Source organism: Thalassophryne amazonica, chromosome 6 (assembly GCF_902500255.1).
Source record: "Thalassophryne amazonica chromosome 6, fThaAma1.1, whole genome shotgun sequence".
NCBI classification, from domain to species: Eukaryota; Metazoa; Chordata; class Actinopteri; order Batrachoidiformes; family Batrachoididae; genus Thalassophryne; species Thalassophryne amazonica.
Window position 1 is genome coordinate 33,763,216 of NC_047108.1, and position 25,679 is coordinate 33,788,894.

At 41.7% G+C, this 25,679-nt stretch overlaps 1 protein-coding gene across 1 annotated transcript in view; it reads right to left on the minus strand.

Moving 5' to 3' along the window:
* Positions 1-3,208: 3,208 nt before the first annotated feature.
* Positions 3,209-25,679, minus strand: part of epha2b (eph receptor A2 b) — an 85,931-nt gene continuing 63,460 nt past the window's right edge. The window contains exons 7-17 of the mRNA XM_034171956.1: positions 21,043-21,214; positions 20,858-20,948; positions 16,189-16,244; positions 15,978-16,103; positions 15,139-15,324; positions 14,988-15,049; positions 9,943-10,152; positions 8,800-8,949; positions 8,535-8,728; positions 7,720-7,875; positions 3,209-4,754 (exon numbers count right to left, since the gene is read on the minus strand). Of these exons, the coding sequence (XP_034027847.1) occupies positions 4,646-4,754; positions 7,720-7,875; positions 8,535-8,728; positions 8,800-8,949; positions 9,943-10,152; positions 14,988-15,049; positions 15,139-15,324; positions 15,978-16,103; positions 16,189-16,244; positions 20,858-20,948; positions 21,043-21,214 (1,512 nt within the window). The 3' untranslated portion in view covers positions 3,209-4,645. The remainder of the gene's footprint in view (positions 4,755-7,719; positions 7,876-8,534; positions 8,729-8,799; positions 8,950-9,942; positions 10,153-14,987; positions 15,050-15,138; positions 15,325-15,977; positions 16,104-16,188; positions 16,245-20,857; positions 20,949-21,042; positions 21,215-25,679) is intronic.

Below are 25,679 nucleotides of genomic sequence, written 5' to 3' on the forward strand. Positions count from 1 at the left end.
ACTTAATAATCTGAAAAGGAAGCAAAAGTAGGAAACATCCTTTGAGGAAAGTGGAGTCATTTAAAAAATTACACAATGAATTGTCAAATCATACAAAATGTACAAAAAAATATGTTGTCATCATCAAACCAGAACTAATAGAAAAAAAGTCCCTTTTCCAATGATGGATCAACTAGTTACAGAATCATTGGTACATTTGAAAATGTGTTTTAAAAATTCAAGTAAAGAAAGAAAAACAATGTGATACAATGATTTGCAGTCATCAATTAAATGAACTAGAGAAACTATCCACTATACACTTCCCACGACACTGCTTCATTACACATTTGGAAAAAGTCTCCCACCGCTGTCCTGTAATCAGGCAATTTATGTATTTCTAACAATTCAAGCAATTTGTCAAAGCGTATAGTTTCATCCTGTTACAGCTTCTACTAATTTAAGAAAGGTTGAAAATGCAAACCAAACAGAGATGTTTGAAATGTTTGCAACCACAAGCCTTTTATTTTTTTATTTGTGGAATATGCATTTTTATAAAGTTACCCCTTTGCATTTCACTACAGCTGAACAGTAAATCTCAGACATTAGTTACAAACCCCCATTGACTGATGTGAAAGTCTTAAGAAGATTCAAGACACATATTCCCATCATCCTTCACTTTATTCCCATGATGCTTCACCACTGCCAATCTTTGCCAAAACAGAGCATGCCGTAACCAAAATTTTGAGTAATAAAATATTATTTTGTCAATATCACTAATCAGGATTTTGTTGTTCTGCTTTGAACAGATGCATCAACAGCTGAAAATTGTGTTAGTAAATTCTTACTGGCAGTAAGAGTCCCTGATCTATTCTCAATCACATTAGTATTTAGTTCTGTGACTTTACGCACCAACTGTTTGAGGTATTGTCAAGCCTTGGTTCCCAACCTGTGGTACGAGACCCCCTAGAAGGCTATTATTGAGTCATTGTTCATAGGTTAAGAGCTGTGTGTAGCATGGCCACTCATTCTTGGTTTTTCACTGAAGCCATAAGTTAGGCACTTATAAAATTAGATTATTCACTCCAGCTAACACAAGTTAATACTTGGTGAACTTATGAAGTCACTTCATTAGTTGGTGTTAAAATGTTAAGAAATGATGAATCCAATCTACATAATTTTTTTAGCTTTGTCACTGTTGATAAAGTTGGATTGTTGGTTTCAAAGGCTTGAAGCTTCCAGGAAGTCGGAAACATACGTTTTGTGAATGTATACAGTGGTGGGCACAGATAACCAAAAAATTAACTTTGATAACAGGTAATCAGATAACTGAAAAGTTATCTTTGATAAAGTTAAAATGATAAACCACCCAAAACGTGCCAAAACAAAATTCCAAATAATCTGTGTCTGCTACGTTTAAGATGCGTGGAATTTAATAAACGCAAACACAATAACAACGTCTATAAACCCAGAGAATATATTCATGAGAGTTTTAGGCGCTAGAGTTTAATGCTGTTGTCTGTGGAGCTTGATCAGAGTGTCTCAAATGCATTTCTCATGTCGTGAACGTACTGAGATTACCCTATCATACCCATAATGCACCTGGACACAGCATGTCCACACTAAAACTTTAAAAATTAGTGCATTACTTTAAAACTAAAACATATATCTGATATTTTCACTTTATAAAACTTCAGAAGTGACGTTAATTTAAATAACTTGTCCAAAAGTAGTTTGGTTAAAGTTTTAACCATAAGTTAAAACTGTATGCCTCTGGATGACTTGGGTGATATTGCCCATGTATCAGTATGGGGTTAAAAGAAATTAAGGTTTTTTTTTTTTTTTTTTTTGGTGACTAGTTCTTCTTTGCCTGCTGAGTATAGAGTGTTTTTTTTCTAGAAGCAGCTCTTCTCTGTTTGGAGAGGATAGAACTACACATCTGCTGCAAAACTTTTAACAGGTAGGTGCTCAACCTGATTCTAAATTTTTTAAGTGTTTGTAGCTGTTCAGCTTTATTTACCACGTTAACAGTCTAAAAATTATCCGAAGATAATTAGTCTGATAATGGCTTTCAAAGTTATCTGAAAAGATAATCCGATAATGAAAACATTATCTTCGATAATTATCGGATTATTGGAACTGTGCCCATCACTGGATGTACGTGGCATCACAGGAACATCACAGGGATAAAGAGAAACATTGTGAGGCTACACACCAAAATATCTTTTAAGGCTTTTTTTTCTGACAGAGCCTGTGGTGAATCTTAGGGGTCATGAGATACAACGAAAATAATACAAAACCAAATCTGGTCCACAAACTTAAATGTATTTTTCAGACTTTTGTCCCTTTTTTCCTGCAAAAAAGGATCACCAGCCAAAAAAAAAAAACAAACAAACACTGCAGTAAGGCACAAAATGTTAAATTTGAACTCAGTGTACATATAGTGTGTTCACATTACTGAAGTAAAACTTATTCTTCCTACATTTCTTCCATATTGTATATGTGGTAAGTAGAGCAAACTGCATTTACTGTTTTGAGCTCAGAATCTATCAGAAGCTTGTAAAGTGCTCTTGGAATTTGTAGCCTGGCACCTCTCCACTCATGTTTCCAGGGGCAGGAGTATCGGAAGCAGACAAAACTGCTTCTGGACACTACTGGACAGATATACAACTAATCAGAGCAACAAAGCATGTGATGTAGGCAGAGCGACAACAACTGATAAAATAAACTCTTCCCGAGTCCAGTCGGGAGTTAAGCAAACATATCTGTCTTACAAAGGAAAGCTTTTAGAACTGTTCATTGTTCTTCTTTTACAGACTTAATATTATCTAGGTAGTTCAAAACAGAAGCAAGCGCTCTTTCAAATAATTGCTCCATATCAGCGGGAGCCATGTGGAACAGTGGATGTTCTGCCCTTTTCAATGAGTCAACACATAAAGCGATAAAAAGTTGCGAATGGCCCGGCCTGTTTTCGCCGGAAAGGAAATGACCATGAATGGGAGGTGGACCAGACCCTTTTCATAAAGCAAAGTGAATTATGGGTCTGGTTTACCAGGCTATGGAATTTATACAATAATACAACAAATTCAAGAACAGTCGGAGACAGGTAATTGGACTGCGTAGTCTTGTTTGAGGGCGAGCGCTAAAGGGGTAAAATATGATGTAATTTCTCTACTTCCGGGGACAGAAACACGGGTTTTTGGGCAAATTACACGCAAAGAAAGTGAAAATGTAAAGAAAAAGTAACAATGAGGTGGAAAGTGGTTTGTTTATGACCCGGCGCACAAACGTGTCGAGGCGGTTGTGCAGGCGAGAGAACAAAGCTACTCTGGTTAGCTGTGTAGGCTAACACTTACCCACACGACCTCTCACGTTTACTTCGTCTTTCCTTCTCCACTGGGAACCGAAAATAACTGCACTTTTCGCGACTGCTTCGGTGATTGTTGCCAAAAACAAAACAGTACACCATTTTCCCGTGTGAAGTGATGCTGTGTATATATTGCGCAACAGGAGCAGCTGTCCCCATAAGTGGTCAAATCCCGCGATATCACACAGGGTTGAAATGAGACCGCGCTGCTCTATTCAACAAAATTCAACAAAGATCCCCAAAAAGCGACTTTCAGGCTTAGAAACATTCCGATCCAAAAGCTTGAAGTAAGCACCGCTAATGTAGCCTCACTATCGCTAAAGTGTAGCTGTGTGTCTCAAGAAACAAAACATGAAATTTAGCAAAGTACCACCGACTTCTCTGGACTATTAAATATGTGCCCAGAGCACTAGAGTAAAGAGTTTTTCTTCTGTAATGTGAACACAACTTCAGGTCGATGGCGTCCACTGAGTTCCAACACTTGTCATGTTTTCTTGTAGTTCAGAGTTAAATCAACACCACTTCATTCAAGTGCTACACTACACCTTATGCTCAATGCTTTAGACAGTTTGCCAAACATGAACAAAAAAGTGTCTGCTAAATCTGAAAAAGTACCATGAGCATATCCTTTCTGTTCATATAACATCTCTTATATGAATCTAGCTTAATTTCTGGACAGCAGCCGGTAACAAAACGACTTCTGTCTGTGTTTATACTCCTGAGCAACGACGTCTCTTTAACTTTTGGCCAGCTCAAGCTCACGTCAGCTTTGTTGACGCTCCTTTCTCATTGGTCCAAGTAAGAAACAGACCAAAGTGCCAATTAAAGGGAGATATCGTGAGATCCGCTCCAACCACCAACTCAGCCAAGTCCACTGCTGCCCTACAATCACACTTACTCTGATTATTTATCTGATAGTCAATGCAACAAAGCTCAGGGCGTCACAGGAAGCATTCCCACAAACAGCTTGATTGTCGAGTTTTAAGAAGCAGGAATGTGATATGAAGAAATGTAAATAAATGCATGAGTGATAGCAAAAAGAGACGACTAAATATACAGAGTCTATGTCATATGTCTGTTGCTGAAAATGTGTTCCATCCCCATGTGGAGTAGATGAAGAAACTTGCTATGAATCTCAAAATGTACAGTCAGTCAGTCTGATTCAGTCGGCTCTGTGGAAAGCGACAATCCGCCTGGTTCTGCCAATCCAAAGCCGTCCCTGCCTTTTTTGCTCCAGCTCAGCTCAGAGTTCAAAGGGCTGTCTGCTTCAGCAACCCGTTTAAATTCCCTTCGTTGTCAGGATCACACTGCAAACACGCTCAGAGTGCTCGTCTGGTCCTTTAAGCCCAAGATGCTGTAGGCGATTCTTTTCAAATGTCCGGGCAGCCTCACCCCGATGTTCTTGATATCCCTGAAAACAGACACAGGAGAGATGATGAGAGGAGCCATAAATGGACTCACACTTCAGTGTTGCCCCAAACATTTTTTTTCCCCACACATGCCCTTCCTGCTTTCTTCCCGTGAAGTAATCACAAGTGATAAAACGTCAGCCGAAAGCCGGTGCCATTCACATCGAGTTTGATCTCTGAGCCACCACGATTAGGTGGAGCGTGTTCCAAATGAGTGATCTGCCAAGGATTCCACTGCTCTCCAACATTAAAGAGTCATACTGGAGGATTTGCTCCTTGCGAGCACATGATGCAAACTTGCAACAGGCCTACAAAAGTCAAAGCCTTAATTACAGCCTTAATTACTTAATGAGGATTCTCCCCGTTGACCATGAATCACTTGTCTGGCAAGCAGAGGGTGGGTCGTAAATAACTGCTGGTTTTCCAAGAGTGCTACCAGATGCCCTCAGATGGAAAGACGAGGAATGAAAGCACACCATTCTGTGTGACAAATACTTCAAACGGGTTTGTCGTCTGTTTTACAAACTGACCATCTTCCCAAATCACAACTGAAACCCACTTTGATATGCCCCAGAGAAGGCGCGGGGGTGGTGGGGGGTGGGGGGCATACCATTTAGGCTGCACATGTGGTTGGGAAAATCTCTGGCCCTCATTACTACCCCCAAACCACCCTCCATTATGTGCTTCACTGAGCCCCTTTTTTTTCCAAAAGGTTGAGTCTGTTTCATTAAATCCCCTGAAGCCGTCCTACACATCTGTCATTCGCGCTCACCTTACAGGGGTCATATTTTTTGGATGCATCACCTCAGTGTCTGTGGACTGTTTCACAGGCATGTTTTAAATTACATTAGCTCACTAACAGGTGTATAATATGACCCCTTTTAAAACTCACTGTGATAAGTGAGGTGGGAAATTGTGAGCGCACCTCTTTAGTCTTCCTAAAAGTACAAACACGATGAGATTCTGGCTTCAAATCTCATCCATCTCTTTGGCGTCTTTAATCTCCTCTGCTTTTTCCCTCATCCACCGTCTTTCCTGTTGCAGAAACTACAGAGGCCTTCACCCTAAATGGGCACAACTGCTGCTTTCGGTAAAAGTGATGCCCAAGTGAAGCCTCGAGTGTGTGAGTGAAGGGACGAAAGAAAGAATGAAGAGGAAAGAAGAATAAGGACTGCACAGACCACAAGCTGCCGTCACCAGTCTACCACAAATGAGCCTACTCCTCCCCTCCATTACTTTTTCCATCTCCAACATTTCTCAGGTTGTAACTGAGGATGGACATGAGTGCAATCTATTCTGTTGGTTGTTAAAAAGCAACTATTTCTGAAGAAACCAAACAACTGCAGGAGAACATTTAAAACTGGCTTCAAATTAGGAGGAAAGTATTGTATTTTCCAGGGTATAAGACGCACTTTATCTGTATGTGAGACTCACTTTTTAACACAGCGTTTTGATGGGAGCAAGTTTAACAACAGACAGGAACTCAGCAGCACATGTGCACACTACAGCATGTGCTGTTGCTAAACATAAGGACTTTTAAAATTCAAAAAAAGCAAGATGGACAATTAAAGATGCATTGGACAACATACTAGATGTTATATGACACGGTTTGGACAAGAGAAATCAGACAGACACAAATGAAGAAGTGACTAGTGGATTCATTCAGGAAGTCCTCAGCCTGTGGTGTGTACCATAAGGGCAGTTAAATTCTAAAAATAAGCAAGAAGGACAAATAAACATGTGATGGGCAACATACTGGATGTTATTTGATTCAGATGAACATGGGTTGCTGAACCAAAAAGTTGGAAACACTACAATAAAAACATGAGTACAAAAAAAAAATGTTGTGCTGAATACATGCAATGTTATTATTATGGTTATTATTATTATTGTTATTATGACTTATTTAGTGCCTTTCAAGCAGCCAGCCTTCTCCACGTGAGCCTGATCGTGTCAGATCTCATAAGCTAAGCAGAGTGGGTCCTGGTTAGTACATGAATGGGAGACCTCTTCGGAAGTCCAGGGGCTGTGTGTGTTTCTCCAAGTAAAACTGGGGTTGAGTCCAGAAGGGCATCCAACGTAAAACTTTTGCCAAATCCCAATGTGGATCTGTGCTGGATCCGCTGTTATGACCCCCCCCCCCCCCCCCCAAAAAAAAAAACAAAAACAAAAAACAACATCGTGCCTTTCAAGGAGCCCAAGGTATTTTTGCTGGTCATGCCATGCACAGCACTTACAGTCCCTGTGTGCTGGCCATTTGTGAGGTCCAGCAACTTATTGGTGAGCCCACTTACTCTGAGAATGCCCAGAGAACAACTGAATCAAATGCTTTGTGAAAATCAACACAGGAACAGCTGTGATACTGTGATACCTGCATTCAAATACTACTTGCAGAGCTTGGAAATGGTCAACAGTTGACTTCTTAGACATGAAACCAGACTGGTCCAGCCAGTGAGCACCAAGAACCTGGGACTGCATCCTGTTCAGAATAGTCCTTGCAAGTACCTTTCTCGGCACAGAGAGCAGTAGAACACCCCTGAAGTTGTTTCAGTCCAGGTGATCACACTTTCCTTTGGTCATCAGTTGGGATCATTGATCCCTGGAGCTTTTCCCTCTTCAATTTTAAGGCATTTTAAGCATTCTTCTAAAAATGACATTAACCTAACTGCCCATCTTCTCCTGCCCTCCCATTAAAGAATGTAGGAGCCAACAAATAATTTTTCAAGCTCCACCCACCAACTCTGCATCTGGCCTGGCTAAATTCTTGTGTTTCACCCTACTCATGTTCCAAGCAAGTTCAAAGTGCAATTTAAACACTACACAAGATGACTGTGAAAAATGTGCAGTTGTGAAAAAATGAGGACATCCGTCACAGTGTGGAGTAAAAATAAAATATCAATGAGATATAACCTGAGGAGAACACATACTGAGGGGAGTCAATTTTTATAGTCAAATCATTTTTCTTACTCATTCTTCATTTGCAGGACTTGATCCATGGTAACGATTCCGGCGCAGGTGAAGTTCTCGCTGTACTGGCTCATCTTGATGGATTCAAGCCATTCAGATACCGACCTGAAGGGGGACCCGTCAGATCCACTAGTGCTGGGGAGGCGGATGGATACGCTGCAAAAAAAAGTAGATCCAAATGATAATAAACAACAGGCTTTGCCACAACAAAGGCAGCTAACAGAACGCTGTAATTACTGCGCAGGAAACACGTCGGTGATAAAAACCAGTTGGTGCAATCAGGATGAGGGCCCATTCAGATACAAACATTACAGATCTTTGTCCTTTTCTGGGTTAATGTTCCCTCCGAAAGAAGAAATAATGCATTCTGCACAAAATCACAGACAGCAGTGATTTAATGCTCCCCTAACAGCAGCACAGGCACGTTTCTTTCATTAGCGGAGCTGTTAAGGTGTCAGTGTGCTCTTTAATGTTGGAAAGGAACCATCTTACAGCTATTCCTCTTCTCCCCCCAATCTGCCACGGTTCCTTTATTTCTTTGAAGGTAAATGTGAGAAAGTCTGTACTAAGTGTGTGTGCGTCTGTGTGTGTTTGAGGGAGGGGTTGATTTTGAACACATACAGCCAAGTTTTCATGCACCACACGCAGAATGCAAATAATAGAAAAGACAACCATTCATGTGGATTATATTTCCAGTGCTGTGGGAATTACAACGTTTCCAAGTACTGTTTGCTGATAGTGGCAGCTTCTTCACATCCAATGCTAGAAAAATACACATTCTAGCTGGTTTAGCCTGGTGTGTAAATAAACCTCACCGTGGGTCAAAGTCTGCGATGGTCTTCAGGGAGTCTGGGCTTCGCAGCAGCTTGTCTAGCAAACTGACAATGTCGCCAAAGCGCGGCCTCTTGGAACGATCCTGGAGCCAGCACTGCAGCATCAGCTGGTAAACTGCTGAAGGACAGTCCATTGGCGCCGGCAGGCGGAAAGCTTCATTGATAGCCTTCATCACCTGTTTGTGAGGCAAACATTAAGCAGGCAAGAAACTTTAAACTGTGTGACAACTTTAAAATTGATGCTTACCTCATGGTTGCTCATGTCCCAGTATGGTCTTTCACCAAAGGCCATGACCTCCCACATGACAATTCCAAAACTCCACACATCACTTGCTGAGGTAAACTTTCTATAAGCGATCGCCTCTGGAGCAGTCCAACGAATGGGGATCTTACCTCCCTATGAAACAGAACTTCTTCAAATTAGATGCAGCCTGAAAAGTTCAAATGAATGGTAAACTGTGTCCAAACTTTTGACGGTAGTGAGCAAATGACCAGATCTGATCTGTGTGTCCATGTGACAACCCTCATTTGGCTCTTATCCACATTGGTTGCTATAATAATGCAGTCATGCATATGGAAAAAGACACATGACTCCTGCTCCGTGTCACTCTGCAGTTAACTTTTTCCAAATGCTACTACTAAATTCACATGGAGCTCTGACTGACCGGATCTGGATTATAAAAATAATCACATCTGATGACAAGTTTACCTGTATTTATGTGTATATTTGTGCTGCAGCCATGTGACGGATGCACACATACAAAAAATGACTGCACCCTAACTCACATCCAAAAAATAAAGGGCATTAACGAGGTGGAAAGACTGAGCAGTGGCACAACTACAAAATGCTGCCTGCTGTACACATATATGCAACAACTGTGTCTGAGAAATGTCCGACAAGTGCATGAGTTTTCTCACCACACCTCTCACTGGATAGAGCTCATCATGTGGAGCTTTACACAGCATGAAAAGTCTCAGACATAACAAAACACACCCGGAATCCAATGTGAGCATTCAGACCAAAACGGGTTGGCAAAAATGCAATTTGAATAACATTTCAAACCACCTACACAGTAAAATTGCCAGTGTTAAATTAACACTGACAGTGAACATATGGTCCCACTCTGGCCAGAGTAGGACCATATGTACACTGTCAGTGTTAATTTTAATTTTAATTTTACACTGGTGATTTTACTGTGTATAAATGAAACTTGAAACTGATTTGAAAAAAAAATGGATTTTACGCAACTTTTGACTGTTCAGACTTGCAACATGGAATCAGATTCAAACCGAATACGCACTTAAACTGGATTTTCACTGTCAGTCTGAACAACACCTAAAACTCCCATTAGCCACTGCATTAGACCAAACTACTTATCTGTCTACTCACACTGGTGGTGTATGTTCCTTCAGGATCATCCTCCAGCACTCGAGACAGGCCAAAGTCAGACACTTTACACTCCAGGTTGTTGTTGACAAGAATGTTGCGGGCGGCCAGGTCACGGTGAACGTAGCTCATGTCAGAAAGGTATTTCATGCCTGCTGCAATGCCACGCAACATTCCCAACAGCTGAAAGGAGGAAAACTCGCCATCATGGTCCTGGTAGGTGGAGATAATAATGAGAAATATTGTCACATCAATGGTTAAATAAACTATAAAATCCGCATGAAAATACTGACTGAAGTTTCCCACTTCCTCACTCTTTTTTGCAGAAAGACTCTAAATTTAGCATATTACACCAACAAGGCCCAACATACCTTGCATTACAAACAGGAAGGATTTTAAAATGTCTTATTATGGTAAGTGCAGGTGGAACAGGTTGATGTCTGGCAACTGCAGTGAGCAAATCAGCTCTGTCACAGTGTTAAATTAACTTAAAGTAACTAATGGGGTTTATTTATGCTATCATAGAGTTAGCACTATTTGTAGTGTGACCACGTACTCACTGCAGAGTCTATTTTACTCTGCAAAATTTGCTGTACGTATACAGCTCAGCTGTGATGCAACTCAATAGAGGATGCAGTTAACACAGAATATATATACTGGAAAAACCCTGTGTCAAGTGCTAAAAGTGCTCACTACATTAGCAAACAGAGTTAATAACATGAAAATTTCACTTGATGGAAATACTGAAGCACAGACATCTGACCTGGTAGGACTATTAATTGCAAAACAAGCCATATTAACACAGATATTTTTAATAAAATGCTTAGAAAGGACAGACACAGTTCTCTACAACAACTAGCAGTCACAGCTAGCGTCCTCTCTGGTCTATTGAAGGTCTGAGCTCTACTCAGCAGCACCACACTAGCTGTCACTCAACATGCATAACTTTATGGCCTATTCACCCTTGGTACAGTTGTCATGGAGGGAAAAACTGGCTATAGAGACCAGGCTGTAAACATGTTTATTTCTCCTCTAAAGCTGGACATTTTAATGTTGGCTTCTGTGGCAATCTGCTTCCTTTTGGAACCAACCTCAAGGGGTCATTCAAGGAACTACACCGGTTTCTTCTTCTGGCTGTGCCTCATGTTTCACAGGTAGAGGTTGGGGCTTGGCAATTGATCAAATTTCAGTCAAAACCATAATATGGCCTTGAATAATTATGAAATCACAAAAGTCTGACTTAAAGAAATGATCTTCATGCACTGCATTGTGTTGCTGTGTGGTCGGCGGACATCCCACTTTTAAAACACAGATTTTTTTTTTCATTGAATATTTTAATGCCTCAATACAGAGTTTCTTGCTGTTAACAGGTGAAGATCGCAGCTCTGCACTTTCTGCACAAATATCTGTGCTCACATAAAACTATTGCTAATCACTGTTTTCATGGACTTACATCATTATAAAGTCATTTTCTTGTGAAAGCAGAAGTAAGCATCATAAAAGATTGTGTAAAAATGTGATTCTTTTGGTTCTGCGGTGATGGAGGATGCACGGTAATGTGCACACTAGGCTGTTAACTCAGAACAGCTGTGTGTTTAATATGTACAGCTCAGGTCTGGGAGCAGGTGCTGATGGTGATGCATCACAGCAGAACCACTTTTGATCCTAAAAAGCAACCAACCGGTCCTTCTTCACCTCTTGAAAGTAACCATCTATCTGTCAGAGCCAGAAATGGGGGCACCCCCTTGGCCTTCTCCAGGGACAGGGGGCCTCAACACTGAGGTACCTGCAGCTGGATCATGCACAGACACACACACTACATTGCATGAAATGCCATAGCTCATGCTCCCCCATGATGCAATGCTCCTAATCTAAGCCTCCCTACATAACCAATTCTTTGACATAAAGTCATTCACAGGGAACCCAAAGATTCTCTGAAGAGACCAAGTAATAAAGGCATCTGATCATCTCCTTTGGTTGCCGGTTAGCATCCAAATCTCACAACCATACAGTAAGCGAGGACTCACCAGGACCCTAAAGACTTGGACCTTTGTTCTCCTGCAGAGATATCGACATCACCAAAAACCTCTGTCCATTGAACTCATGACTCCATAAGTTCTTCCCAGTTCTTCCCTCTCAGCCTCAAAGGCAGAGGACCCAGAGTGGTGAATGTCACTGCCGAGATAAGTGAATGTCTCTACAAGTTCAACATTTTCATCACATGCAGATACACCTCTAATGGCTGAGTCCAGGAAGTCATCAAAAGCCTGGATCGTAGTCTTGATCCAGGAGAACTCAAAACCCAAATACTTTGATTCCTTGCTCAGATTCTCAAGTGCTGCGATCAACATATCCATTGATTCTACAAAGATCACAGAATTATTCACAAAGTCATGGCTGGTAAACCTTTACTCACTGACAGAGTCATCTAAGCCACCGGTCCACACAACTCTACGCAACACCCAGTCCATGCAAGCACTGTCAGAGACGGAACACATCCCTGACAAACATCAGAATTCACTGGGAAGAAGTCAAAGACTCTGCTTCTGCACTACATAGTACCTGTCAGAGCTGTGCACTCTGTTTAGGTACACAGGTGAAACTGTGTAAAGAAACTACAGCTGTTAACACTTCATAGAGCTCACTGAGGGTCTCAAAATGTTGAATAAAAACTCTGCTGGAGCTGTGACTGAAGTACCACTTGGATCAATCAATAACCAGAATCAGGTATGGATCAATGCACTGGTGTGTCTGAACTGAAGACCAGTCAGGACCCAAAGTCACATTACTGTCCACCAAAATGTGGACAGCGCACATAAGAATACGAACAGAAAGACAACACAAAATAATCAATACTGTCACTACCAGCTTATAGTATACCAGTAGTTGAATAGAACACTGTCTCACTGCATGATGGGAAATGATGCACATCAGGAAGCAATAATATTTTTTTAAGTTTCGTAAATAAAATTTACAAAACAGAATTTAGTTTGAATGGATGCTTTCAGTTGTTTTAATGTCTTGAAGTGGTCGGAGTTTGAACTGAACGTGATTCATCCACATTTTATGATTATTATGGGGTTTCCATAGTAGCTCAGGGGCCCAAAGTTACTCTAATCCACCCCTGACCACAACTCAACATTACTGAATTAGAATTTCCACAAACTGCATTAAGGAGAAGCAGAGGTCACAAGTTCACATGAATTTACATTCATGTAAATTCATGTGAACTGCTGCTACAAAAACAATGAATTTATGTAGTAAGAAGAAATTTCTTCTCACTACAGCGATACATTTTCTAACACACATATGGCTCAACATAAATCCACAGCTCAGTTATTTGGGATAATGACACAAAAAACACTTGATGCTGTGTTCGTTGAATCACTGGAAATCTTATCTCAACTTATCTTCTCAAGTTCAGCCTACATATACATTTAACACAGCACAGACTCCAAAATTTATTCAGTTAAAACAAAAGTGTACACGGTGCTTTCAGCCTCTACAGCAAATAGAAAATCCTGTACAAATGTATTCTGTTTAACATGTTACTCACAATATTTAGTGCAACGAATACAGCATAACTTTTTTAATTGTGTGGAGCGTGCGGAGTAGCTACTAAGGACAGGACACAGAGAAGACAGTTGATGGGAATGGACAAAACCCCCTGCAGCCGCTGCTACAGAAACTGAGCAGCCTTGTGACAATTAGTTTATTCATCCAACAGGTTCCCAATCTGACAAACTGAACTTTCTGGGATAGTCAAAATAAGTTAGTTTGTTCCACTTTGCTGTGGCTACATCTGAAAATATAATGTCATCTCTGTGAAGTGCACTGAGCAGGAAGCCCAGTGGGATAAGGAGCTGGATTTCAAATGGACAGACCTGGGTTTGATCCCAGCTCATGTCTTCATCTGCATTGTCTCAGTCCAAATTGCTGTAAATGGCACAGCCTTTAGCTGGGGAAGTCATCTGCTTTGGATTGGCATCCCATCCAAGGAAAACCACCGACTCTCATTTGCTTCATGGTACAGAAGCTTTGGGGAAGTGGGGATGGGACTTAGGGCTATATAGGACTTCTTTTTCAAGTTATGACACAACAGTCTTAACAGGTTTTCTGAAAATTGGCGTATTAACTTTTGAAAGATCCTCCTAAAAAGCACTAAAACAACCTCATCATATGCCACCTTGACACTTGCACAAATTTGATCCCCACACTGCCGCATAATTGCGTCCCGCAATGCGTCCCGCTTGACACCACACTATATAAAATAAAGCCTGTGCCATATCATTTTGTAGCCGATGACACATTTGCTCTCAGAACTTGGCTGATGAAAACATTCTCTCATCGCTCCCAAAATCAGAGAAAGTATCTGCAACTACAGGTTGTCTTGTGCTCATTGTGCGGTGGAGAACACATTTGGAATTTTGTCTCATATCATTTATTTATTTATTTCACCTTTATTTAACCAGGTTAGTCCCACTGAGATCAAGATCTCTTACAATTATAAAGTTTCCAATTCACCTAATCTGCATGTCTTTAAATGTGGGAGAAAACCGGAGCACCTGGAGGAAACTCACACAAACATGGGGAGAACATGCAAACTCCACACAGAAAGGCCACAAGTGGGAATCGAACCCAAGACCTTATAGCTGTGAGGCAACACTGCTAACCATTAATCCACCGTGCTGCCTGCTACAATATATATTGTAATGGATTCATAAAACAGTTGCATTTTCATTCCTTAGATAATGTATCTGAAAAGTTATGCTTATCATAAATGAAACATCTCTTCATAATCTAATTTCGGATTCAGATGCGCTGTGACACGCAGTGTTTGCAAATAGGTTGCACAATGTTTACGACTAGTTCACGCAAGTGGCACGAAATTTATGTGTGCCAGAAATTTTGAACATTTCAAAATGCACAGCTTAGAACAGTTTATGATGAATTTGCTCTTTGGTACGCAAGATCGCGTGCCAGCACGTGGCTCAAATTCATGCAAGTGTCAAGGTGGCTACAGAAAAAGCTTTCTGTAGTGGACTTACCCTGAGGTACCTGTCCAGCGCTCCGTTTTCCATATACTCAGTCACAATCATGGCGTGTTTAACTGTAAAACATACACATGTATTACTCATCTCCTAACAATCCTAAAAGTGAAGCAATAATAATGACAGGAAAGCTAACAAAGGTCCTTACATTTGGTGACCACCCCCTCCAGACGAATTATGTTCTGGTGGGAGAACTGGCCCATGATGGAGGCTTCACTCAAAAAGTCCTGCCTCTGTTTCTCTGTGTAGCCTGGTTTCAGGGTCTTAATAGCCACTGCAGTCTCTTTCCTACCTGGTGCCTTCAGAATACCCCGGTAAACTTCACCAAACTCTCCTGCAGGCAAACAGCACCAACAGGACAACTGATTACAAATGGGATGTGAGAGTGAAGTGGCTTCATACATCTTCGTTCTCCAGCTACATGGTGAAAAATAAGGAAGCCTGTCAAGTTGTTTAGCTGTAGGACTTGACACAGAGGTGTGGACTGGTTACATGTTGTGTAACTGGTGGATGGCCTGTGGTGTGGGAGCATGGGAATCAGCTGTCACAGGAGTGGTGGAGGGGGAGGTTGTGGGAACTCCAGAGGGAGAGGACATTGGGGGAAAAAAGCTGATGGTTCAAAGGGTAAAGGTGGCCACACTTGAATAAATGTATCGTAAATGAAAGATCTCAGTAGCCTGAGGAAGTGCTTTGATATCCTACCAAAATGGTGCCTGCAATAGTTTCATTTCACGTGTGAATATTCTTGTCAGCATGAGTCAAAATACGGGTATGTAAGCCAAGAGTTGCCACACAACAAAATATCTAAACTTGTTGTATGAGTTTTCAGCTGCACAAATATTAATCTCAGTAAGTAACTGCTGTCACTCAACCTGTTAAACTGCGGAAAAGGCAAGAATCTAAACAGTGAAAATGGGGATTGGGAAAATCTTTCAACATCTCAGCTTTAATCTCTGAAGCAAATCGTTCCAACAGGATGTCACTCACCAGCTCCAATGACTTTCTGTTTGGTTATGTGGCTGGGGTGGATCTCAGTGGCAAACTTCAGGACGGCTATATTGGGATCCTCATATGTATGTGGATCCACGTATGTCTTCAAAGGCTTCAGTTGCTCTGCAAAACAAACACTTGTAAATTAAAAATACAAGTGTTGTCATGAGCATAAAGTGTCCCAGACACGAGAAGGGTTTGTGTTTACCTGAGCTGGAGAAGTAGGTGTCCTCTGGTCCTTGCCTTGTGTGAGAATTTCCCTTTCTAAATAAAAAGAACTGTGCATTAATATATCAAACAATGGCGCTTCCTTTTTAAAATTATTTTCCCACTTGAATATCAATAGCTCATAGCAACCTTTGTAACCATTTTAAGAAGTTTTCAGGCTTTCCAAAGGCTCCCAGTACTGCTGCAAGGCGTTTATTCAGTGAGAAGCGGCTCTTTGATAAAGGCTGATGATAGACTGTGTTTGCAAAGCCGACTTAAAGAAAGACAGACAGGCGGGCGGGCTGGTGGCGCGGAGGGGTGGGGTGGGACGTGGACAGACCGTCGGCTACAGTACAGACCTGGGTCACCTTTACAAAGTTCCAACGGGTGAGTAAAGATGGAGCCAAATGCCTCTTATCGCCAACAATGCACCACTTTGGACAAATTTCCTTTCAAAGCCTCCAACACTCAGTAGAATATAGCCATTGAGCAATGACAAGATGCATTCAACACAAATTCCTCCCTGGTGAGTACTGGGACACAGATCCAGATAAAGAGAAAGTGAGGGTTGTCTAAAAGGAAGAGAAAGAGAGAGGTGAGGAGAGAGGCCACTGGAGGCCCCACAAAGGAAAGGCAAAAGAATGAGAGAGGAAGCAGGAGACGGCGGGTGAATTCTGACTGACAGTGGTCGCACCACAGCTTTTTACTTGATGAAGTAATTTAGTGGTGGAACACCAGTAGCCATACTGTTTGTACTAAATGTATAAACAGGCATTTGAAAGTAAATTTCAAGTGTCATGTATGCAAACATGTCTGTTGACTAATATGATTTATTTATGACTATATTTTATTTATTTTAATGTTATCTTAAATGTTATTAACTTTTCTTATGGTGTGTGTTGCTGCCTCATTTGGCTAGGTCACCCTTGCAAAAGAGGTTTAGAGCTCAAGGGGCTTTTATCTGGTTAAATAAAGGTTAATAATGGGTTTTATCCACAATGGACTCAACTCATTTTTGAAAAATGACAGCCAGAATAATAGAAAATACACAACTGACAAATAACAGTTAGAACCTGCTACTCCTCATGTGGTGCTAGTCTCCCTCCCTCTCATAGTTAAACAGCTTCTTAGCCCGTAGGCTAAGCACCTCTTCGGTACCACTTAAAGGGACTCAAAAACGCTTACAATCCAGCCTCAGTGTACCATGACCTACACAAAAATACATGGTGGCCATCCCAGGGTGGCAGATATAGCCAGGTTTGGATCAATGAAGGATCACACAGGGGTCAATATCTAAAAATGCTCCAGTCATCTTGAAAAGTGTACTGTTATTTGTCTGATGACAAATATTCCAAAAAGTTACACTTTGCAGTATTTCTGATTGATTGTTATGGAGTTATGCGATAAAAACAGCAAAAATAGTTTCAAATGTCAGTTTCAATTTCTAAAGAGATCAAAAGTTAAAGTTACCAAATTTGGTAAGAAAAAAAAAAGATCTAATAGGATTTTAAAACCGTCTGCACCATCTGTTATGCTTCTTTATCAAGTTATGGGTTAACATGTCATATATCATAGAATCCAAAGGACCTTGTTTGACCATTACATTGGAGATCAACCATTCAACACAGTTAAAACTATTCCATTTATTAATCATGTTAACTCAGCCAATAATGTGCATCTCTTTTTCTTTTTCTTTTTACCAAACTTGGAGCAACTTTAACTTTTGACCTGAAACTGAAATGGATCTTTGTAACCAGTTTTTCTGTTTCTACCCCGTGACTCCAGGACAATCAATCATAAATACAAATAATGTGGTATCCTTTTCAATATGATTGGAGCACCTTTAAATGTTGACCTCACTGACACCTACCTTGCTGTAGCTGCCACCCCAGAATGGCCACACATTTCAGTATAGGCCATGGGGCAAACTGAGACTGGATTGTACATTTTGTTAAGTCCCCTTAAGTGGTACCAATTAGCCTAAAATTGATCTCGGACTTGTTATCCAACAATTCAAGAATATAGGTCAGGTCTGGGAGCATGCAGTGGTGCAGTGCCAGATAATTGGTCCACCCCACCACTCTAAAAGAGTCATCTATCTATTGCAACCACATGAAAAGTGAACATCCGCTTGGCCTTCTTTGAGGAATCCTCAACACAAAGGCAGCACTTTTGGTGCTATAGAGCACCTTTAGGTGCTTTATATCTATATAGTGGTTCCCATATCATTATGACCCAAAGAAACACTTTTAGTGCTATTTAGCGCTATGTTTTATGTGCACATGTGCTAGACCACACCCAGAGAAATGCATCACATGGCCAAAATGCTCTATCTGATGTTCCCTCACAGTGCAAGTGGTAACCCCACCTAAGTCTCACTAGTTAACCATTCATTTGATACAAATGAATTCCAGTGGTACCCAAAGATCCTGTGAAGAGACCAAGTACCAAAGACATCTAGTCGTCACCTTGGATCTCTGGTTAGCATTCATGTCTCACAAGTAAGACAGTAAGACAGGGAGCACCAGGACACTGAAGACGTGTACCTTCACTCTCTGGCAAAGGTATTGGCATCGCCAAACACTTCTGCTTAAGCCTGGTTCACATGGAAGGATTATAAAATTATCTGTAGCTTTCTAAAACCTGAGAGACCACACACATGGAGATAATAAGTCATAGATCTAACAGGTTTAGTCGTACAGTGTGTGGTGCACAGCCACACAGTGAAGTCAACACACCACACACGAGCAGAATTCACACACAAATATTCCCAGGTCAGACAGGAAATCTTTAAAAATTAAAGGTGACTTCAGAGTAAACAAACGGAGATACTTTGTGGACTACGAGGTCTGTTAGAAAAGTATCCGACCTTTTTATTTTCTGCAAAAACCTGATGGATTTGAATCACATGTGCTTGCAGGAGCCAACCTTGAACCTTAATGCGCATGCATGATTTTTTTCACACCTGTCGGTTGCGTCATTTGCTTGTAAGCAGCCTTTGTGTGAGGATGGGTGGAGTCTCTCGTCGTTTTTTCTTTGCAAGGAAATGGCGGAACGACTGGAGCAGCGTGACTGCATCAAATTTTGTCAGAAACTGGGCGACAGCCAGGTGGAAACCATTCGGATTATTCAGACGGCATTCGGTGACGATGCTATGGGCATCACACAGATTAAGGAGCGGTACAACCGGTTTAAAGACGTCTGCACAACGGTGGAGAGTGCGCCGTGCTCCGGTCAGCCATCAACACGCTGAAATGACCGGATCATTCCAAAGTGAACTCTGTGGTGATGTGGGACCGTCATGTGACTATCCGAGAAATTGTGGAAGAGGTGGACATCAGCACTTTTTCGGCACATTCCACTGTGACAGAAGATTTTGCCATGAAAAGAGTGGCGGCGAAATTCATCGGCATGAAGCTGATGGCAGAACAAAAGCGCCACCGCGTTGAAGTCTCACAGGACATGTTGTGACATGCCCAGCTATTCCACAATTTCTCGGATAGTCACACGACTGAAAAGCCACGAAAGCCGTCTGAATCTTCCGAATGGTGGAAGAGGTGTTGTGCTGCCGTCTTTAAACCGCTCCTTGTACCTCTCCTTTTTCAAAAAATAAAAAGGTCGGACACTTTTCTAACAGACCTCGTATTTAAAACAGAGGGGAAAAAACGACACAAAAAGAAAAAGAAAAGGCGTTCTTTAAAGGAGTGGAGACAGCACGACCATCGGATTTTCTGGTGCGCCATAACAGCTGTTCTGATTTTGGATTCCGCTCTGTGTGTCCGTCACCTCGCTTCCTGATTGGCTACACATCACATTCAGCAGGCTGCATGCTCGTTTGTGGTTGGAGGACACAACACACACTGCGATATCGGGCCAAGACAATCCAACATGTTGATTATCCCCGATTTGCGATCGGAGCGCTCCTGACGTCCTTCTGAGCAGATCAGAGCACTCTTAACACACCACACATGAGAGGAATATCTGATGAGATTATCTTTAACGTCATCACGATTGTCGGGGTGTCCTTAAGATTCCTGGAAGGGGAAGATCGGGTCCGATATCGGCCTAATTATCCTGCCGTGTGAACCGGCATTAGTGACTTCCCCCAACTAAACACATTACATTTCATCAAACATTGAAATTTATTGGCCGAAGCTTTCCATTATTACGATGTGTGGATTGACAAATAATGAAGATAGTGGCAACTTGACAGAGAGAATCACGAATTTAAGTGGAAATGTAGCAATAGGTTAACACTGAATGTGGGAAAAAACTTTACTGTCACAATAGTCTTAAAATAGTCTTTTACTAGTAAACAATCTGTTTGTACTCAAATCAGCATCCATCCATCCATCCATCCATCCATAGGGTGAAGCCTATTCCAACAGCCACTGGGTGAGACGCAAGGTACTATGGACTGCATGCTAGTCAATCACAGGGTTTAAATCAGTATTTTAAAGCAAAATGATCTGATTTGATTGTAGTGCACAGTGTAATACCAGTGTTGAAGTGCTGTTGAACCAGAACAGTCACATAAGACAAATAAAATGTGATTTTATAAATGGTAAACGGTTAAAGTGTGAATGGTGTGATTATCTGTGAGACAACAGCTGTCTGCAGCCTAACCTCAGTGCTGCTGATGTAAGGTAAACCAAGGGGCAGCTACTAACCGTTTGTGTAGGAAGAGGACCGCGATCACAATGACCAACATGGCCGCTCCTCCAACTGCAGCACCGAAGATGATTGGTATGTTATTCTGAGCTGGAAAAAAAGAGAAGGAACATCAAATATTATAGACAGGCATCTGATAAACTCACAGTCCAACAGTGTCATGAACGGTAATTCTCCTCGCTACCTTCAGATGAGGTCTCAAACTGTTCTTCCAGACTCAACCCTCCAGTGTTGCCGTCATTGCTGAGGGCTTGCACCTTGAACAGGTAGGCAGTGGCCGGGGTCAGGTCGCTGATCTGCACTGAGTTCTTTTCGAGGATCAGCACAGTGTAAGTGGTCACATCCAAGTTATCATCCTGTGAAGATCATGAAGGAAGGAAAAGTAGAATTTGTTCCACAATGGCTCTTGTTTCCATAGTCCAATTTATTTCTTATCACTGTAGCTACAGAGAACACAGAAACATCACAAGAATAACAGCTGATATACACTCGCCCACGTGGTCCTGATAGGTGGAAATGATAACAAGAAATATAGTCACATCAACATTTAAATAATCTATAAAATCCTCATAAACAACACTGGATGAAGTTTCCCGTTTCTTCACACTATTTTGCAGACGGAGCCCAAATTTAGCATGTTACACCAACAAGGCCCAAATTATCTTCAATTACAAGACATTATGACTGCTAAATCATGCATTAATTTAGAATAATTAATTACAGCAGCTATAGTGTGTACAGTGCAATTAATTAAAAATCTTAATTAATTGCACTTTGATCCTTTTTGTTTTTGACATCACTGACTTGGTCTGTAAATGAAGAGTGTTTTTGAGAGCAATAACTGGTTTGGATGTATGTACCTTTGGACACTTTTTTGCACGGTGTAACCAACACCACCAGACAACTTTTTTTAACACTGCAAAGGGAAAATAACGCTATCTGATGATTATTTTGTTGTTATGTTGTTCTATGATGTGAGGAATGAAAGAGTAGTCCAGTCAATTTAAGGCTCCAGCCCACCACTAATTACAAAAGAAAATGTTTCATGTGGGTTTCTCCTCTGATACAGTATACCCCAGGAATAACATTAAAATAGAGAACAATAGGAGGGCTCAAAATATGCTAATTCATGTTAATTTGGTCTGAACATCAAAGGAACTAGTCAAACAACTGCTGGAAATCTTGTATCTGTCATTAATTCACACTCCCATCCAGTAGATGGCAGTGTTATATGCGATTTGACGGGGCGGGGGGGGGGGGTGATGAGAGGACACTCATTTCCCATAATTCCTTCTGGCACATGTGTCGGTTAATGCTCAAACCTTCAGAATTAGCGCATTATTTTAAAAGATATGTGCAGTATTTTTACTTTGTAAATACTTTGTAAAATTGACAGTGTTGTTAATGTTAATGTATATAAACTGTCCATAATTAGTTTAGTTTATAAATGAAACCATAAGTGAAAAGTGCTTTGCGTTTCATGTCTCCTGCCATGTCTGTATGCGGAAAATAAATTTCACTTTTTTGCAGCCAGCCAGCCAGCCAGCCAGCCAGCCAGCCAGCCAGCCAGCCAGCCAGCCAGCCAGCCAGCCAGCCAGCCAGCCAGCCAGCCAGCCAGCCAGCCAGCCAGCCAGCCAGCCAGCCAGCCAGCCATCTTCTGCTGGGGGAGGGCTGAGAGCTTCGCTAATTAGCAGATTCGAGGAACTGTGCCCACCACTGGGTATATCAGAGGAGAATTCCAGATAAAACTTTTTTTTTTACAATTACTGGTGGGTCAAGTCTCGATATGACTCACTAATGTTGCCTGTAGTCATGCTGTAGAATGACGACACAAATTTTAAAAGTTCTCTAGGCTCATATAAAATGGGCGGGGATAGAGGTTTTATGATGCACACACATTTTGCAGGATCTGCTGTGGGTGCTGATTGAATGTCATGAGTGTAGCGTTAATGGATTCTGCAAAAACACTAACTATCCTAACATGATCTAATGGACAGTGCTGGGCACAGTTCAGTTAATCCAAAGCTAAAGTTTTTCTATCGGATTAGCTTTTCAGATAAGTTTTAAAACCATCATCGGACCAATTATCTTTTAGTTCCGATAACATTTTTTTTTTTGCTGGTAAAGTGAGCAAAGTTTAACGGTCAAAAACGTTTGTAAACCCTAAAATCAAACATTTTAGTTCGTCTGTTGTGTGTTTTTGCAGACTGGCTGCCTGTCGCTTGCTGATGATGTCATCATTAAGCGCAAAACGTGACTGGCAGGTCGACACAGGGAGCATTGTGGGTAGTGTAGTTCAGGTTCACTTTGGACGTTACAGTGAGTTGTCCACTCATCATAAAAATGCACACACTCATCTTCAACCACTTAGTCCAATTAAGGGTCACGGGGGCTGGAGCCTATCCCAGCAGTCATAGAGCACGAGGCGGGGTACACCCAGGAGGGGACACCAGTCTGTCACTGGGTCACATATAGACAAACAAACACAGTCACAACCACTCGCACACCTACAGACAATTTAAAGATTAAAATCCACCTAACCCGCATGTCTTTGGATGTGGGAGGAAGCCGGAGCATCCGGAGAGAACCCACGTAAACACGGGGAGAACACGCAAACTCCACACAGAAAGGCCACAGGTGGGAATCGATCCCATGACCTTCTTACTGTGAGGTAACAGTGCTAACCACTAAGCCAATGTGCTGCGGACACAAAAACAAAACAGATTAATTTTAACATTTTTTATTTTATTTCTTTGTGGCTGTAATTTAATTGCCAAGACACGGTTGGGGGAGGGGAGTTCTCACAGAGCAGCTGTGTGTACCAAGGGACTTTTCTTCACGTTTAGACACTGTTTTGGATTTCTTTTTAAAAGGGAGGCTTTATGTGGATTATTTATTCAGATGAATCCCACTGAAAGTAACAGGTAAGAATTTATATTTACTACGTGTATTTTAATCTGCCAATCAATGCATTAATGGACGTATTTCGGTTGTTTAAGCCGCAGGGTTCAAAGCATGCGAAAAAAGCAGCAGCTTTTCGCTCGTAAATGATGGTGTATCTAATACCGAGATCAACTGTGACTTCTAATACTGTGTTTTACCGCTTTTGAAAGATGATGACAGTTTTGTTTTGTTTTTTAATTTCTTTATTCATTTTTCATGTTTTCTTTGTGTTTGTGATACTTGAATTTACCCAGCAGCCCCTGCGACACATAAAGTGAAACTGATTTATCAGAAGCCAACAGTGTAATCTGATGTGGCGACATCCAAATCAATACTAATAGTTATCGGTTATCTGTAATAAAGATACATTTTTTAGCAGTTTATCGGTTTATTGTCATAAAATATAACTTTTCAGTTACCTTATTAATGGTTATCGAAGCTAACTTTTTGGTTAGCTTTGCCCACCACTGCTAATGAACACACTGATTATGAACTAGCTGGTTAGTACAGTTAACCAGAAAAGAAGTTAACAACTACAGTATGCAGCATAAATGTATTTGTACTGTAAATTTATTTCATGCCTCTTGTGTCAGTGGTCTCTGATCACTCACTTATTACGTTTACAGACTTGTTGCCATGTTTACTGGAACAAGAGCCTTATTTATCATTATGGTGACACATCACCTGTTCAATTACAATTGAACTTGGAGGCAGATTGCATGATATCTTAGTGTCACTTTTGGAAAATGACCATTTAGTAGACAGCCTTGTGGACAGCTTAAACTCAGCACTCACAACCACAGCAGACATGATCACTCCACCTATATTAAAATCACACCCACCCCCCAAAACAAAGTCGCCTTGGCTCCTTGATTACTTACATGGCCTTGAGCATAAGGGCAGAGGTCTAGAGTGAAAATGGCATAGTTCAAAACTAGAAGTATTCCATCTTGCGTGGGGCGATGGTATTCTAGACTATAAGAATGTTGTGTGGGCCGCTGAAGAGGAGGTACTGCTGGCCCAGCACCACCAGAGGGCACCCTGCCTGGAGTGCGGGCTCCAGGCACCAGAGGGCGCTGCCGCCTAACAGGACCAGCCAGGGTGACAGCTGACGCTCATCATCCTTGACAGCTGTCACCACTCAACAGGATCAGCATTGGTATATCAGCCAGACGACATCTCCACCTCTTTACCAAGATATCGTTCTACCTTGAAGGTAACGTACCTCAGCTGGTTGTGAGATAATAACCCTTTGTTGCTTGAGCGTTTTTTGTGAACTCTTTATTCGACGAGAGGAGGAGGTGGTTTTCCACCGTACGTATTGCTGGGTGCACACGCACCCACTTCTAACTGTGTTTGCTCCTCGCCAGCAGTACCAGATCCGACACGCGGAGGCAGTGGCCACCTGGGAGTTCGGGACTTGGCGGCTCCAGTATTCCCGGGGTTCGGTGGGGGAGGAAATCGTGTGGTTCCGGTTCGACTTCGGACTGATGTCTCCTATCTTCGAGCCTGCCCACATGACATCTTGTATTTGACTCACTATTGTAATCTGTTGTTGTTGTTGTGCATTTTCACAACAGTAAAGTGTTGTATTTGGCTTTATCCATTGTCCGTTCATTTGCGCCCCCTGTTGTGGGTCCGTGCTCCTACACTTTCCCCAACAGGATATCTCGGCAGCGTCATGGATCCCGAGGGGCGTCAACCGGCTGTTGAACGGCCAATGGAAGAACAGGGCGCACAGGCGTCCGCAGGAGGGGTGATCGGTGAGTTGCAGCGGATCCTCACCGCTTTCACGACTCGGTTGGATTTGATGACCGAGCAGAACGTCCTCCTGAACCGCAGGGTGGAGGCTCTCGCCGCTGCGGCTCTCCCTCCCGT